Raw genomic sequence first — 17,483 nt, 5'->3', positions numbered from 1 at the left:
GTAAATTTAGCCTTAATGTGAAGCCACATGGACTGCTAGATCCGTCTTTCATTCAAAAGAATCTTTCAGAATGTGTTAGTTTAACAATTGTCTTTGAAGAGAAGGCTCTGCTTGGCTTAGACAAACCCTTACTTGTTAGACAGCCAATAAAGGCAGACAGAAAATAAAAGCAACAGAACTCACGTCTCACTAGAGGAAATGGTTTCTTAGCCATTTAGTTTGCATATAAATAAGATGTTTGGTATAGAAATGCATGTAAAAAAAAAGCATATACTGTATAAACTCTTCCTGTTTATGTGTTTGGTATATTTTCACCAAAACAATATCATAGTAAGCAAGAGTATGCGTGTTTGTCTTTATGCACTATTTATCATGCTGTTATCCCATTTCTTTAATCTTTTAGCTAATAGCGAAGGGCTGCAGTGTACTGACATGCCCTCTTAGACAGTTAAAGTGACATGACACATTGACTGTTATAAATAAGATGGCGTATGCAGTTTATTTTTATTTTTTTATAAGTATCATTGATTGAAAAGCATGCCTACTTGGCACTAGATGGTGATTGGTGACTAGATATATATGCCTCTTGTCAGTGGCTCGCTAGATGTGTTTACCTAGTTCCCAGTAGTGCTTTGCTATTCTGGAGCCGACGTTAAATATGTGTTCAACCCCAATTGTAGGCGTTAAACACCGATTATTTTATTATTGCTGGCATATAACTATAACTCGTTAGAGCATTTTCTGTTTGCTCTTGTATGTACCTTTTATAAAACATGCAACCCAAATGTTTTGTTTCATCATTCAGGTAGAGCATGCACATTTAAACAACTTTCCACTTAACTTCTGTTATCTAATTTGCTTCATTCTCTTGGTATCCTTTGTTTAAGAAGCAACAGTGCTCTGCTTGAAGCTAGCGAGACACACATGACATGAGGCATATATGTGCGGCCACCAATTAGCTGCTAGCTCCCAGTGTGCATTGCTGCTTCCTGAGCCTACCTATGCATGCTTTTCATTAATGATAATCTAATTTAGTTCATTCTCTTGGTAACCTAAGTCAATTGGAAATTTGTTTAAACTTGCATGCTATACCTGCATCATGAAAGTTTAACGTCCCTTTAACCTTGTATGAGTACTTCATCTGTGTTTGATAATATTTTACTTGCATGATCACTTTGAATTTCCTCTTCCTAACAGTTTCCATTTGAGTTATTGAATGACTACTTCAGCAATTATTTTTTTCCCAACTAAAAAACATACCTGATTCCACTTGCAAATCATTTGGAGTGACTGGTTTAGAGATTAGTGTTTTGTAAAGTAAAAAAAAGGATGGAAATATATATACTGTAGGAAACAGTTGCTTGTAGCCTGTGCCCGGAAAGGTTTTGCTTTTGTTGGCTGCTATAACAGCTGTCCCCTGTGCTTCCTGTCTGGTTAATGCCGAATTCTAGGAAGAAAAAGGAATTGATGGGAAAAAAAATGGTTTCTTTTATAAGGCGGTGACTTGTTGCCCTTGTTGAACAGCTTCTGTATTGTCAATGAGAACCCACCTGCACAACTGTACAAAATGCCTTTATCTTGGTAACACTTTTTAAATATACCCAGGAAAAATAGTGCTGGTCTTATAATTGTTTCTAAACTATGTTTTGTTTGTTATTAACATATATGGATTTTTTTAATGCTACTATTTATTGTTAGTTCCTGAAGCAAATAAAAGTTGTTTTCTGTAACACCAGGGTGTTTGCTTTGTACAGTATATTTCAAAGAAAGTGCAGTTGTTTGTATTTTCATGTAAAAAAAAGACAAGTTAAAGGTGTTCAGTTCATGACTTAGAGATTTAATGTAATTTCTTAAAGGGACAGTGTACCGTAAATTCCTACTTTATGTGCTTCCAATTATACATTTTACCTGCGTTAGTGTATTAAATTGTTTGCAAATAGCTTATTTTCCCTTATTTTGTCATTTGAAATAGCTTGTTTTGCCTTTTGGAACAGCCATCTATTCTGAAACGATCAGTACAACAGTGTTTGTTATAAAACATTTGGGTTTCATATCCCTTTAAAGACCGTTAAAGGGACATGAAACCCAACAAACATTTATTTCATGATTCAGATAGCGTATGCAATTTTTAATAATATTCCAATTTATTTATTTTATCTAATTTATTTTGTTCTCTTTGTATCTCTTGTTGAAAAGTATACCCAGATAGACTCAGAAGTTGCTAATTGTTTCCTGTACATATGCATCTTGCCATTGACTTTCAGTTAACTCCCAGTAGTGCATTGCTGCTCCTTCAACAAAGGATACCAAGAGAACAAAGCAAATTAGATAATGGAAGTAAATTGGAAAGTTGTTTAAAATGATATGATCTATCTAAATAATGAGAGAACATTTTTGAGTTTCATGTCCCTTTAAACACAAAGACGTTCAGGGTACTAGTGCTAAAATGATATGCTTTAACGATTTAGAGCATGCAAAATGTTGTACTACAATGCATTTTAAATAGCAATATGTACATTTGTGTGTGTGTAGGTGTTTGGGAAGTGTGTGTGAGAGTTTTTGTGTATATGTGTGAGTGTGTAATAATTCCTCCTAAAACATCGTTTGCTGGAGGAGAAAAAAAACAAACAAATGTTAGAGTAATATTAAACTGTCTGGGTCTAATAAATACCAAATATATTACTGCACCATGTTTAGGATACTAGCACTTAAGGAGGCAAATCAGTTAGCTATAATGTACTAAAGCATTAAACTTTAGGAGTTTTATTTATGGTGAAAAAAATGTGTTTGTTTTTCTTGATAAATGCACACGTCCCTGTAAGTGAAAGATGTTACCTTTCTCTCTAGGCCAGTGTTTTTCAACCAGTGTGCCGTAGCACACTAGTGTGCCGTGAGAGATCCTCAGGTGTGCCACGGCAGACTGACAACAGTGTGACATATTTTTTTAAACTTTGCTTGTTTTTTACTCCCAGTGCAGGGGTAGTTTGTAGGAGGCATGGCATAACAGCACAATACATACAGTATGTGTGTGTTTGTGTGTATGTGTATATATATGCTGTATTAGGCTACAATGTGTGATTTTTTAAAAAAATTTGGGATGGTGGTGTGCCACAGGATTTTTTAATGTAAAAAAGTGTGCCACGGCAAAAAAAAGGTTAAAAATCACTGCTCTAGGCGCACACTTTATTTAATTTACGGTATATTTTAGGGCTTCTTTTCACATGACCTTGAGAAAATTGGAACATGCCTTACATTAGCCATCTTACTAAACAGGTGTGGTGTACCTTTTTTTGGCCATGGTAAGAACATTTCCAAGCTGAAGGTTAAATTACAGCGAGATAAGTTGTGACAACTATTGTATAGCTTCTTCCTGCTGTGACACAAATGCTTTCCAAAGTAGATCTGAAAATGCTTAAACATTGCTTTGCTTGTTTTCATAAATAAGCTGTATTGTAGAGCACAGGAAGGGACGGCTCAGCTGTCTATGTACCTTGAACAATGTTTTGATTGTGAAATAGCAAATCTGTATGCAATCAGATAAAAAAGAAGCAGTCAGTCCACTAAAAAACTTTAAAAAAAAAACAACAAAAAAACACCATAGTTTTGGAGGTCAGACATAGTTCAAAGCACAGTGCAAGCATTCAGTGACATGTCAAAGAACAATTCTTCTAAATTAAATTAAAGAAAGATAATTTTTACAGACAATAACCTGAAATTAGTCACCGTCAGTTGTTTATCACACAATATAAATTATCAGACGTGGCTTATAAAGATGTGACACCTGTGTATGTTTGATCATTCTTTGTTATTAATTTTTATAACAACTTGCAGCACTGGCGTAAAAACGGCATTTTAACAGAAATAAATGAGATGCTACGGTGTGCGGTAGGGAGTTACTGCTAGTGTAGTCTTTAGTATTGTTACACTAATGTTCTGTTTAACATTTCCTTTTTCTTTCGATAGATATGATTTATCTTCAGGGATCAGAAGTGATTTTTAAGGTTGCTCTCAGTTTGCTTGGTAGCCATAAGCCTTTAATTTTACAACATGAAAACCTCGAGTCCATTGTTGAATTTATAAAAAATACTCTTCCAAATCTGGGCCTGGTGCAAATGGAAAAAACTATAAACCAAGTAAGTAACATCAAGATTCACATTGTGTATGTTGTTAACTCATTGGTAAATGCAGGAGAATATTGTATAAAAGTAACTAAAGGAAGGCAAACACGAGAATTATATAATGTTTAAAAGATAATTCATTGTAATATTTTAGAAGAAAGAAACTATAAAATTGACAACTCAAACATTTTCGCTTTGAAATATGTGTTATTATAATATGGACATTTGTGATTCAGATAGAGTATGCAATTTAAAAAGAAAAAAAAACTGTCCAATACTTTCATTGTCGAACTGTGCACAGTTTTTTATATATATATGCAGGCATAATCGCCTACTTAGAATGGGAAAAAAGTTCATAGTGTATATGTCTGTGATTCGCTGATAGCTGTCACATGATACATGGGGCAGGGAAATCCAATTAAATTTTTTTTCATATGGTGGTAAGAGTCCACGAGCCATTACTCCTAGGATTCAACTCCTGGCCACTTGTGGACTCTCACCGCAATAAAAGAAATTAATTTATCAGGTAAGCATAAGTTTTGTTTTTAAATTTGTCAAAACAATCTACTGCTCATTTGGTGTTATTGCATTGTCTTTTTATTATGTAGTTGTTATTTATGCAATCTTACTGTATAAGGGACACTAAACACAAAATATTTTATGCACCTATTTCTAATTATTGGTGCTGCCATTTTGGAACGTTGGTTTCACTACATGTTTTTGAAGTAGAGTGGCTGCACATGTGCAAACTCATCAGCACTGGAATGCAGTAAAAGCTAGATGTCAACATGGCGTCACCCATGACTAGAGGGAGGTGGGAAATAACCTCAATGGCTGCTATGCTTATAAAATGTATTTTGTCTATAATGTCACTTTAATGGTCCTTTAATTCTATACAGAATTCTGAGGGTCTTTAAATAATAATAATTGATAAAGGGGCGTTATCAGCTTAATATGGTTTCAGTTTCTCCATTCTAAAATCAAGTGTTTTTTAGCTCATCAAATATAAATAGATTCAATTTAGGCAGAAAACAGAATAAACTCCTTCTTCAGTTTTGTATCACTTGCAGGATCAGTGTAAGGTTTTTTTTATGATGAAGCTATATGGATTTGGGGAGTATCTAGGATTTCTAAGTTAATGTACCTAGGAAAAAAATGGATTCATATTATTTTTCATTGATTTTTTTAAAGGGACAGTCACGTCCAAAAAAAACTTTCATGATTTAAATAGGGTATGTAATTTTTGGAAATAACTTTCCAATTTACTTTCATCACCAATTTTGCTTTGTTCTCTTCATATTCTTAGTTGAAAGCTAATTCTAGGAGGTTCATATGCTAATTTATTAGACCTTGAAGACTGCCTCTAATCTGAATGCATTTTGACCACTAGAGGGCATTAGTTCATGTGTTTCATATAGATAACATTGAGCTCATGCACGTGATGTTACCCTGGAGTGAGCACTGATTGGCTATAATGCAAGTCTGTCAAAAGAACTGAAATAAGGGGTCAGTTTGCAGAGGCTTAGATAAAAGGTAATCACAGAGGTAAAACGTGTATTTCTATAACAGTGTTAGGTATGCAAAACTGGGTAATGGGTAATAAAGGGATTATCTTTCTTTCTAAACAACAAAAATTCTGGTGTTGACTGTCCCTTTAAGGGAATTAGTTACTTGAAATGTTTGCTGCAACACTGCTGGAAATAGACATTTATTGTGGTGTTTGTCATGAATTAAAGGGACAGTAAAAGTGGCAAATAATTTCACATCAGTTCTGTATGCAATGAAAAATATAAAAGCGCTTTAATAACTTAGTCTCAATATTCTTTAAAGGGAAATTAAACATAGATATTCATGTTATATAATTCTGCATTGTGTGCACAAATATTTAACATTAACCTAGTGACACCTGTATAAAAAATAAGGCATTTTAAAGATAAAAAACCGTCAAACCTTACTTACCTTACTTTCCTCACCGTCCTCTTCTGGAGATTTTGGGGGTTAAATCATAGTGCAGAATTATGTAAAATTAATATCTACATTTACTGTCTCTTAAATAAAATTACCTTTGAACTGGTCATCTTAAAGGCCCCGTCCCCCGTCCATCTCAATGGCTGCACCTCAATCAGTACATGGTTGATCACCTGTCCCTAATGATTTTCAGTAACTTTCTTCAAGCCTATGGAGTAGTGATGGCGAACCTATACTGGCACGTAGAGGCCTCTTTGTTGGCACGCGAGCCATAAGCAGGTTCTTAAAAAAAATAATTTTATTTTGTTTAAGTCTAAACTGGCGATTTACCTTGCTCAAACTTTTGCTTTGCTCTTTTTAAGGGGTCTTAGCTCTATAGACTGTGGCTGTGTGTTTACGACAATCATTTAGTTTACATTTTAAAATTAGAAAAGTTAATGGGATTTGTTGTTTTCTGGTTCAAGCACAAACAAATTGCTGTTTATATTTTGAATAGTTGACTTGCAAAAAATCCACTTCTGTATGTTATGCTGTTATAAAATGGAAACTAGGGGGGAATGCTGTGTCCAAATGGCTCAGGGGATATGGGTGTGTGTATGTGTACAGGGAGTGCAGAATTATTAGGCAAATGAGTATTTTGACCACATCATCCTCTTTATGCATGTTGTCTTACTCCAAGCTGTATAGGCTTGAAAGCCTACTACCAATTAAGCATATTAGGTGATGTGCATTTCTGTAATGAGAAGGGGTGTGGTCTAATGACATCAACACCCTATATCAGGTGTGCATAATTATTAGGCAACTTCCTTTCCTTTGGCAAAATGGGTCAAAAGAAGGACTTGACAGGCTCAGAAAAGTCAAAAATAGTGAGATATCTTGCAGAGGGATGCAGCACTCTTAAAATTGCAAAGCTTCTGAAGCGTGATCATCGAACAATAAAGCGTTTCATTCAAAATAGTCAACAGGGTCGTAAGAAGCGTGTGGAAAAACCAAGGCGCAAAATAACTGCCCATGAACTGAGAAAAGTCAAGCGTGCAGCTGCCAAGATGCCACTTGCCACCAGTTTGGCCATATTTCAGAGCTGCAACATCACTGGAGTGCCCAAAAGCACAAGGTGTGCAATACTCAGAGACATGGCCAAGGTAAGAAAGGCTGAAAGACGACCACCACTGAACAAGACACACAAGCTGAACCGTCAAGACTGGGCCAAGAAATATCTCAAGACTGATTTTTCTAAGGTTTTATGGACTGATGAAATGAGAGTGAGTCTTGATGGGCCAGATGGATGGGCCCGTGGCTGGATTGGTAAAGGGCAGAGAGCTCCAGTCCGACTCACATGCCAGCAAGGTGGAGGTGGAGTACTGGTTTGGGCTGGTATCATCAAAGATGAGCTTGTGGGGCCTTTTCGGGTTGAGGATGGAGTCAAGCTCAACTCCCAGTCCTACTGCCAGTTTCTGGAAGACACCTTCTTCAAGCAGTGGTACAGGAAGAAGTCTGCATCCTTCAAGAAAAACATGATTTTCATGCAGGACAATGCTCCATCACACGCGTCCAAGTACTCCACAGCGTGGCTGGCAAGAAAGGGTATAAAAGAAGAAAATCTAATGACATGGCCTCCTTGTTCACCTGATCTGAACCCCATTGAGAACCTGTGGTCCATCATCAAATGTGAGATTTACAAGGAGGGAAAACAGTACACCTCTCTGAACAGTCTCTGGGAGGCTGTGGTTGCTGCTGCACACAATGTTGATGGTGAACAGATCAAAACACTGACAGAATCCATGGATGGCAGGCTTTTGAGTGTCCTTGCAAAGAAAGGTGGCTATATTGGTCACTGATTTGTTTTTGTTTTGTTTTTGAATGTCAGAAATGTATATTTGTGAATGTTGAGATGTTATATTGGTTTCACTGGTAAAAATAAATAATTGAAGAGGCGGAGCTTGGCCGCGCTGGTAGATGGCCGCAATAGCTTAGAGCTCCTGCTACTTGCCTAGGCCCTTTATATTAAATCAGAATATGGAAACCATCTGAGCCGCTCAAACCTACAAAAAATCAGTGGGGAACCCTACACCAACAATCAGAAGTGAGGAGAAGGTGTTAGCTGAACTAAACATTTTGGCCTAACCGCGAGCATCGGAGTACACGCGGCACCTAACTGAGAGCATCTCCAACCACCCCGGCGCTAATCCTATACCTAACAGCTACAAGCCTACTCACCAGAGAGGATCAAACTGCATCCATACGGCAAAGGAAACACAGCGCAAGCCGGCACAACACCTTTGGCAGAGAAGATACTCGCGGTCAGCGAGTAACGAGCAGCAAAACACACATCGCCTTGTATCGCACTACCCACCACCCGGCTGAGAATATACCCGATACCTGACCAGCAGCACACATTGGCAACGGAACACATCCTCCCCGGCCCGCACAGGAGGAGAGGTGCCGGGAACTGGCGGTGAGTTTCAGTGAATCAGTACAGGCCGCAGCCCTCACAAGGTCTGCACGGAGTACCGGGTAGGCCCTAAAGTAATCGCATCAGGCGTACAGGGGCAAAAGAAACACTCATTTAGATAAAGTGTCCAGTACAGGATATCACTGCTTAACTGCAGAAGTGACTACACTAATTATTCTCGGGGCACATTAAGAGAACCCCCACCGGGTCAGAGGGCTGTAATATACAGGCTTCCCACCATCCCCCAAATACTACATTAACGCTGCCCCCCAATCTGCAGCACTGCTCCTGTGCCAAAGATCATAGGAGACAGACAAGCCACTCACCAAGGCCTAACATTAGGCGCATCTGAGCTTTATAGAATAAAATATTTTGTGGACTCTTTCTAATTACAAAAAGCAGATTTATATCTCCTAACACGCATAACTCACCTGCTATAACTTTGTGTGAACTGACAATAGACATCTCATCACAGAGATTGGGAAATAACAAACTCTAGTGGGGACAGGCACCTGTAATGCCCCAAAAGAAAAACACAACAGGGGAAAAAACCTCCAAACCCCGAAACATGAACCATTATCTTAAACCTGCTGACCCCTCTGTTCCTGACTCATTGACAGCTCACTCAGACATGAGACAAGCTGCCACCACACAATCACAAGAGGCACCCACACTGCCCCCATCCTATGTCACCAAAGAGGACCTGTTGTCACTTTCATCCAAAGCAGACATCAAGGGGGTAATGGAGGAAGTTAAAAGTCTCTTCAGTGAACTCCGTAAAGACATTACAGATCTGACACGAAGGGTTACCAGTGTGGAACAAAATCATAATAACTTTGTGGAGGAACTGAAAGACACCTCATCCAGAGCGCAATACAACACTGACATGATACACACTTTAATGGACAAAGTAGAAGACTTGGATAACCGCGGCAGGCGGAACAACATACGGATCAGAGGAATTCCAGAGTCTATACACCCATCAGCTCTCCAAGGTTACCTGCAAGACCTGTTCCGCACACTTAAAGGTACTCCTATGTCCCCAGCAATTGAAATAGAGAGAGCACATAGGGCTCTCCGCCCCAAACCATCAGTGAAAGCTCCCCCCAGGGATGTCATCCTTCGGGTTCTGAACTTTAAAGACAAGGAGGAGATCTTGAAACATAGTAGAAATAAACATCCGATCACTCATGCTGGAGTAGCCCTGCAGATTTTCTCGGACCTTAGCCCAACCACATTACAGAAAAGGAGGGAACTGAGATTTATTACTTGCATCCTTCAGGAACACAAGATTATTTACCGCTGGGGCTTCCCCACGAGTATAATAGCATCTAAAGGAGACCACACAGCTATTTACAGATCAATTGAGGACCTTGTCCCTTTCTTCAAATCACTAGGGCTTAACCCCCCTCCCGTGCCTAGACAACCTCAAGAAGACATAGCGGCAGACACATCTAATACATCTAATAACTTTCATAACCAGAAAACCGCAAAGGAACAGTGATGAGGACTTATCTACAATACCGATTGTGATTCCTGCTCAGGTTTGCATGAAAATTTAAAATGCCCTGGTTTTTTATAATGGACACAGTTATGTTGAAATCTGTTGTTTATCTCCTGCCTCGCATGTTATGTCTCACTTTACCTACTGTTAGAAACTGGTATAACAATACCTCGAGTTATAATCTAATGTACTAGATATTCATGCAATTTTCTGGCGCATATTGATACTCCCACTCTGAACACACAGATGCCTGAAATGGATGTTTCAGCATGGAGGTCCTGAGATCCTTGATCTTTTACCTCCATATCACCTGTCACATCACGGGGGAATCCTCACTGTGCTCCAGGAAATATATAAAGGGCGGCGATATGCCTACAGGCCCTATATTTAGACTTATTTAGTTTTGTTTTGTTATATTTATAAAGTGAGCGGCTCAGTTAAAGTTGGTTTAATTCCTTTTTCAGTTTCATCCCCACATGGGCCTAGCAGGGCACAGCCTGTTAGACTTACTCTCTCATAAAGTATTTGTATACAATTGATCCAATGTTGCTATTTTTTCTGTACATTTGTATTGCTGGTTTTAGAGTGTCATTGTGGACGGGCCCCAATACACAATTTCTAACCTCTTGCCCCCTTCCTCCTGACTTATTTTGTTACCAACATACCACAAACACCATGCACCACCCACAGCGAGGGGACCCCATATTGAGGGAACAACATACTAGATGCAAAGCACACCCGATCAAACTACTAACGGTGAATGTTAAAGGCCTCAATAACCCGGGCAAAAGATCCATAGTAACGAGAGACCTACAGAAAATGGGAGGGGAAATTGTGTTTCTTCAAGAAACCCATTTTATCAAATCCAAAGAACCCAATTGGCACAGTCACGCATACCCCAACCTGTATCTAGCCTCAGGCCCACGTAAACAGAATGGGGTAGGGGTCCTTATCCACCGTAAACTACCATTCACCTTGATACGCCAAGAGAAAGATAAAGACGGTAGATATATCATCCTTGTAGGTCAGCTTCACGGCAAACTAATCACATTAGTCAACATTTATTCACCTAACTCAAAGCAAGACCACTTCTTAAAAGGGGTCACCCAAAAAATACAGGAAATATCGAGGGGTGTCCTCTTTATGGGGGGAGACCTCAATGTACCATTAATCCCCATGTCCGATACCTCTAACGGGGTATCAAGCACCCCACACCATACATTGAAACAAATCAACTCAATACTCAAACACCTTTTTGTACATGATATATGGAGAACATTGCACCCAACAGACAGAGATTTCACCTTTTATTCCGCCCCCCACAGAAAGTATTCCCGGATAGACTACCTCTTTTCTGATTCAATGGGGATATCATACATTACACATAGCGACATTCTGTCTATCACATGGTCGGATCATGCCCCTGTCTCCTGCAACATTGCATGGCCAAATTCACCTAACACACCTTTTTTGTGGAGGATGGAGGATGTGCTCCTGGATAATCCGGAAATAAAAACTGACATAGAAAGATCCATCTCGGAATACTTCAACATTAACACACAGGACAATCTCCCACTCATCACAATCTGGGAGGCCCACAAATGTGTCCTTCGAGGTATTTTAATTAAACATAAATCTAAACTGAATAAACAGCACAGAGAAAAATACAATACAAAGCTTCACACTATACATGTGCTAGAAGAAAAACATAAAAGAAACCCCACTAATGCTTCATTAGAAAATGAACTATCTCAAGCCCGACTTGAGTTCCGAGCCTTGTTACAAGAAGAGAACCAGCGCTCGGCCCTAAAACTCAGACAAAAGTATTATGAAGGGGGTGACAAAGCAGGCAGACTCTTGGCGAGAGCCCTTACACGCCAGAGGTTGAAAACTTATATACACTCTATGAAAGACGGACAGGGACAAACTAGACAGGATAGTTACAGTATTGCACGTATTTTCCATGCCTACTATGAAGGGTTATATAATCTCAAAAAAGGTGAGACAGATAAACATATACAGAACATACGAGACTACCTGAGACACACAAGACTACCTACTCTGACTGTAGAAGAATCTGATTCTTTAGATACTCCCCTAACACAAGAAGAAATTGCTGAGACAATAACTGCTCTCCCGGCAGGGAAGAGCCCAGGTCCGGACGGTCTGAGTAATAAATATTATAAGACCTTTCTCCCGCTACTCTTGCCCCACCTACAAAAGCTGTTCAATGAATTACCTGACTCCGGACACTTACCAAAGACTATGCTGACAGCCCACATAACAATCTTACCGAAACCCGGGAAACCCCCAGATAAACCAGAGAGTTATAGGCCCATCTCCCTCCTTAACAGTGATATTAAGATTCTAGCAAAGGTCTTAGCAACCCGTATCAACAAATATCTGCCACAACTGATATCCACCGATCAGGTGGGATTTGTCCCTGGCAGAGAGGCCAGGGACAATACTCTAAAAATCTTTCATCTCATGGCTTTCTCTAAGGCTCAGTCTATCCCTCTCGCTCTGCTGTCTACGGACGCAGAGAAAGCATTTGATAGGGTGGACTGGGCTTTTCTACGAGAATCTATGGCTGCAATGGGGTTTGGAGATAAGTTTTTAAGAACTGTTTTTGCCTTATACTCACACCCTAACGCACAAATCAAAGTCAATGGCATTCTCTCTGATCCATTCCATATTGGAAATGGAACTAGGCAAGGGTGCCCGTTATCCCCCGCATTATTTGCCATCACCATTGAGGCACTGGCCAGTAACATCAGATATAATACTGAGATAAAGGGTATAAGGACAGGTCCCGTTGAAAACAAGTTGGCCATGTATGCTGACGACTTGTTACTTACTATAACTGATATAGAATCATCCATTCCCGCGGTCTTAGCAGAATTTGAAAGATTTGGCTTAGTCTCTAACTTCTTACTTAATCTCACAAAATCAGAAATCTTGGGCATTTCTCTAACTCCAGAAATGCAATCCTGGCTCGGGAACCATTCCCCATTCCTGCAAAGGACTGGAACATTGAAGTATCTGGGAATACACATTTCGGGAAATCACCTAGAGGTCTTTGAGGCCAACTATGTGCTCCTGAAGAAAGAGATAACCAGGGACTTTTCTGAATGGAAAAACAAGTCCATCTCCTGGCTCGGCAGAGTCGGGGTCGTGAAGATGAACGTCCTGCCGAGAATATTATATTTATTACAGGCTGCCCCTATAGCACTCCCTCGCACTTTCATTCCCTCTTTACAAAATCTAATTGAGGAATACATATGGAAAGGCGTGAGACCGAGAATTAACAGACAAACTCTATATCTACCGAGGGAGCAGGGGGGACTGGGTATACCACACATCCTATATTATAGGCGGGCTGTCTTGCTTCAGAGAATAGTAGAGTGGTGCCAACCTTCAGCGGACAAAGCCTGGAAACAGGTGGGTTCACATGCCATTAAAAGGTCTAACCCAGCTACTCTGTTCTGGACTGACAGAAAACACAGACCAAATGATATATCCAAACTACCACTGTTAGAGGAACTGCTTAATGAATGGGACAAAATAATAACCACAGACTCACACATCTCCACCAGTTATGCGCCTCTCACACCTATTTACAATAACCACGACTTACCTTTGCATATGACCATGGCGGCAGACCCTCCGGCCACCCCTCTGAACTGTATAGGCAACATTTTGACCCAGGGGAGACTTAAAACACAACAGGAACTATACGATGACCACCCTGCACTAGCAAACTCTTGGTTTGCGTACTCTCAAATACTACATTATATCAGCTCACATAAATCTAAACACCTCTTCGGTAGAGACTTGACGAAATTTGAACAGCTGTGTCTATCCCCTATGGAAATTAGACATGTGATCTCGATCATTTATAAACTCTTTTTGATACCATCTGATGACGTCTTACCTCAATACACCACACAATGGCATAGAGAACTAGGACACACCTTTACTACTGAGGAATGGAGACACATGTTTCTTTTGGGGAAGAGGGTTTCCATCTCAGCACGCTCACAGGAATCTCATTACAAACTTCTAAGTAGGTGGTACCTCACACCATATAGATTGAAAAGGATCTACCCTAATACCTCGGGAAAGTGCTGGAGAGGGTGCGGGTTGGAGGGTAACATGGCCCATGTGTGGTGGGATTGTCCACTACTTAGCCCCTTCTGGGAGGAAGTGTGGAAAGAAATTAACTTAATCATTGATCTGGAAATCCCTAGATCCCTAGAAACACTACTACTACACCTTCCACTCAAATTCCAGAATAGGGCACAAAAAGCTCTACTTATACTCCTTCTATCCTGTGCTAAAGCCCTGATCCCTCTCCACTGGAAATCCACTTGCATCCCTTCATTTTCAGAGTGGAAGCTAAAAGTAAATATCACATTGCAGCTAGAAAGATACCACTATCTTTCAAATGGCCAGCTGGACACCTATGAAATGATGTCGGAGATGTGGTCCCGGAGAGAACCCTCAAATAGCCTGAGCTGTGTCAATGGGAGGGAAGGGGGAACATGTCTGGGGCCCGTCCCGAGCCACACCGAACTGAATCGAACTGAACTAACCTGTATGACACGTCTGAACTAGATGTAAGGTACAACATATATGAAACATTGGATCCTTTAATGTAAAACTTGAATTACTGTTATGAGTCATGTTTTCTTTCTGGACTTTCTTTTTTCTTTATTTTTCTTTTTCCTTTTACTACAGGACTAAATGCTTTGCATATTTCTGTATGTTTAATATAATTAGAACATCTTTGTTAGCTTTGTATTTTGCTTATGGGAACAAATGTATTGGTTACTGCTGGCAATCTTTCTGCTATGAATGGGATTTATTGGATAATTCTCTAACAGGATCTCAAGGACACTTGTAACATGAAACTGTAATATGGACATTCCTGGAATCCAACCAGAGACTTACAGATACCCATAATTTGCCACATGTAGCTAACCTATGTTAAAGATGTATGCATCAAACTGTATATAATCCCATAATTTTCTGTAACAACTTGGGAAATATTGTATCTTTTTCTATATCTTCAATAAACATTATTTTAAAATTTAAAAAAAAAAAAAAAAAAAAAAAAAAAGTATTTGCTATACTCTGCATAAGGATAATTTTATATTAATATTCCTGTCAATCAAAAGACACCTTTACATCAGCTTTGTAAATAAATGTATGGACTTTGCAGATTCTAAAAAAAAAAAAAAAAAAAAAAAAATAATTGAAATGGGTATATATTTGTTTTTTGTTAAGTTGCCTAATAATTATGCACAGTAATAGTCACCTGCACACACAGATATCCCCCTAAAATAGCTATAACTAAAAACTACTTCCAAAACTATTCAGCTTTGATATTAATGAGTTTTTTGGGTTCATTGAGAACATGGTTGTTGTTCAATAATAAAATTAATCCTCAAAAATACAACTTGCCTAATAATTCTGCACTCCCTGTATATGTATATTTTTGTGTGTGTGTGTGTGCATATTTGTGTGTATATGAAAAATGAAGTACACCCTCTTTGAATTCTATGGTTTTACATATCAGGACATAATTATAATCATCTGGTTCTTAGCAGGTCTTAAAATGAGGTCAATATATGGTGACCATATTGCCGCTTTAAAAAGGGACACATGAAAAATACATATGTCAGGGCTGTTTAAAGACATGATTTGTATAAGAACCCTGACATATATATTTTTCATATGTGTCCCTTTTTAACGCGGCAATATGCAACCTCAGATGAACAACAATACATGACATATTACACTGTGTCATGATTTATTTAATAAAATAAAGCCAAAACGGAGAAGCCATGTGTGAAAAACTAAGTACACCTTATGATTCAATAGCTTGTAGAAGCACCTTTAGCAGCAATAACTTGAAGTAATCATTTTCTGTATGACTTTCAGTCTCTCACATCATTGTGGAGGAATTTTGGCCCACTCTTCTTTACAATGTTGCTTCAGTTCATTGAGGTTTGCAGGTATTTGTTTATTCACACCTCTCTTAATCTCCCGCCACAGAATATCAATCAGGTTGGGGTTTGATCTTTGACTGGGCCATTGCAACACCTTGATTCTTTTCTTTTTCTAGCCATTCTGTTGTAGATTTGCTGGTGTGCTTGGGATCATTGTCCTGTTGCATGACCCAATTTCATCCAAGCTTTAGCTGTCGGACAGATGGCCTCACATTTGACTCTAGAATACTTTGGTATACAGCGGAGTTCATGGTTGACTCAATGACTGCAAGATGCCCAGGTCCTGTGGCTGCAAAACAAGCACATATCATCACCCCTCCTTCAACGTGCTTGACAGTTGGTATGAGGTGTTTGGCAAAAACCAAAACACAGCATATCAGCACAAACATCTCCACTTTGGTCTCATCTGTCCAAATTATTCCAGAAGTCTTGTGGTTTGTTCAGATGCAACTTTGTAGACCTTAGCCGTGCTGCAATGTTCTTTTTAGAGAGAAGAGGCTTTCTCCTGGAAACTCTTCCATGCAAACCACACTTATTCGGTCTTTTACTAATTGTACTGTCATGAACTTTAACATTTAACATGCTAACTGAGCCTGTAGAGTCTGAGATGTAACTCTTGTTTTTTTTGTGCAATTTTTCTGAGCATTGCACGGTCTGACCTTGGGGTGAATTTGCTGGGACGTCAACTCCTGGGAAGATTGGCAACTGCCTTGAATGTTTTCCACTTGTGAATAATCTTTCTCACTGTAGAATGATGGACTTTAAATTGTTTGGAAATGGCCTTATAACCTTTCCCAGATTGATGGACAGTGGCAATTGCTTCTCTAAGATCATTGCTGATGTCTTTCCTCCTTGGCATTGTTAACACACACCAGAATGCTCCAGACAAGCAAACTGCTAAATCAACTTTTATAGAGGTGGTCACACTTGCTGATGATCAATTAATCAAGGACATTTGATTGCTACTTAGCATTTTATTTCCAATGGAAGCCGTAAGGGTGTACTTAATTTTTTACACATGGCTTCTCTATTTTGGCTTTACTTTTGTTAGGTAAATCATGACACAGTGTAATATATCATGTGTTGTGTTGTTATTATGTCTTGATACGTCAAACCATATCATTTAAATAGGGTGTACTTTTTTTCCACATGTATATGTGTGTATGTGCATATATATATATATATATATATATGTGTGTGTATATGCATATGCATATATGTATGTGTATATATATGTTTGTGTGTATATGTGCATATGTGTGTGTGTTTCAAAACCAGAAAATGGCAAAATAACCAGCTATCAAATTGGCCGAAAAAGTGAAAAGTAAAAGTTAACTTTTATTTGGTAATACAGATACAATCATGGGTGTTTATGTTTAAAGGGACAGTAAACCTTAAAAATAATGTTATATAATTCTGCCATAAGA

The 17,483-nt window shown here is 38.9% G+C and overlaps 1 protein-coding gene across 1 annotated transcript in view; it reads left to right on the top strand.

The window, feature by feature from the left end:
• TBC1D1 (TBC1 domain family member 1) overlaps positions 1-17,483 on the top strand; it is an 872,759-nt gene that overhangs the window by 814,668 nt on the left and 40,608 nt on the right. The window contains exon 18 of the mRNA XM_053700277.1: positions 3,964-4,133. Within this exon, the coding sequence (XP_053556252.1) occupies positions 3,964-4,133 (170 nt within the window). The remainder of the gene's footprint in view (positions 1-3,963; positions 4,134-17,483) is intronic.

The sequence above is a fragment of the Bombina bombina genome, chromosome 2, assembly GCF_027579735.1.
Source record: "Bombina bombina isolate aBomBom1 chromosome 2, aBomBom1.pri, whole genome shotgun sequence".
NCBI classification, from domain to species: Eukaryota; Metazoa; Chordata; class Amphibia; order Anura; family Bombinatoridae; genus Bombina; species Bombina bombina.
Note: the sequence above shows the minus strand (reverse complement) of the source record. Positions and strands in the feature narration are given on the sequence as shown.